This window comes from Octopus bimaculoides, chromosome 30 (genome assembly GCF_001194135.2).
Source record: "Octopus bimaculoides isolate UCB-OBI-ISO-001 chromosome 30, ASM119413v2, whole genome shotgun sequence".
Taxonomy (NCBI): domain Eukaryota; kingdom Metazoa; phylum Mollusca; class Cephalopoda; order Octopoda; family Octopodidae; genus Octopus; species Octopus bimaculoides.
The window spans coordinates 6,645,329-6,646,441 of record NC_069010.1 but is presented as its reverse complement, the minus strand read 5'-3'; the positions used below and the strand labels follow the sequence as shown (position 1 = coordinate 6,646,441).

The following is a 1,113-nucleotide window of genomic DNA, read 5'->3' as shown; positions in this document are numbered from 1 at the left end:
CATCTTTATGTTCTCAGTTCAAATTCCACCAAAATTGATTTTTGGGGATTCACGAAATAAGTTGCAATGGGTTTGATGTAATTAACTAGACCAGTGGTTCCTAACCTGGGGTCCACAGACCCCTAGTGGTTTGCAAGGGTAGTACTGGGTGTCTGTGAACTAAATTCAAAATTTCATATATATAAGGATAAGCATATCAAGGGGAGGGGGCGTGGGGGAAAACTCATTTAAATAAAGGGGTTTGTAACCACTATGAGAAAGTTGGAAACTACTGGACTAGACCCCTCCCCAAAAATTTCAGGCATTGTGCTTTCAATAGAAGGGATTTTCCTCTCCTCCTCCTCCTCCAGGGTAGATATTATTTTGCTTGAAAACAGGTGAGAGTTGGTGACAGGAAAGGCATCTGGCCATAGAAAATCTGCCTCAATAAACTCCGTCTGCTTAGGTGGGTATGGAAAAGTGCATGTTAAAATGATGATGATGTTGTTGTTATTATTATTATTATTATTATTATTATTATATGGCAGTTAATTGGTGTGGTAAAGCTGAGTCTCCACCAATTCTACCTCTCCCTTCGTAACCAGAGAATCGTGTCAACATTGCTGAAGTCTCCAGTAAGTTGTTTATACTTTACGTTTTTGCTAATTTTTATTTCATTTTTTCAGAAATCTCCCCAAATTCTCCACCTTGCGTAACCTATAGAGTGGCTGAGCACTCCACAGACACATGCACCCTTAACATACTTCTCGGGGAGATTCAACGTGACACAGAGTGTGACAAGGCTGACCCCTTTGAATTACAGGCACAACAGAAACAAGAAGAAAGAGTGAGAGAAAGTTGTGGTGAAAGAGTACAGCAGGGTTCGCCACCATCCCCTGCAGGAGCCTTGTGGAGCTTTAGGTATTTTTGCTCAATAAACACTCACAACGCCCGGTAGCACCTATATTGCTAGAAATAAGAGTTAAAAACCCTTAGAGCTGGAAGAAAGCACATTTTCAATACCAACAGTTTTTCTCTCTCTGTTTTTTTTTCTCTCCCTCTCTCCATTTTTTCCCCCACTCATCTCTTTCTGTCAAAGAGCATAGGCTTGAAACATCAAAGACTTATCTATTC

At 40.5% G+C, this 1,113-nt stretch overlaps 1 protein-coding gene across 1 annotated transcript in view; it reads left to right on the top strand.

The window, feature by feature from the left end:
• The window catches only part of LOC106878440 (C2 domain-containing protein 3), a 16,514-nt gene that overhangs the window by 11,268 nt on the left and 4,133 nt on the right, over window positions 1-1,113 (top strand). The window contains exon 11 of the mRNA XM_014927648.1: window positions 528-614. Coding sequence (XP_014783134.1) covers window positions 528-614 — 87 coding nt within the window. The remainder of the gene's footprint in view (window positions 1-527; window positions 615-1,113) is intronic.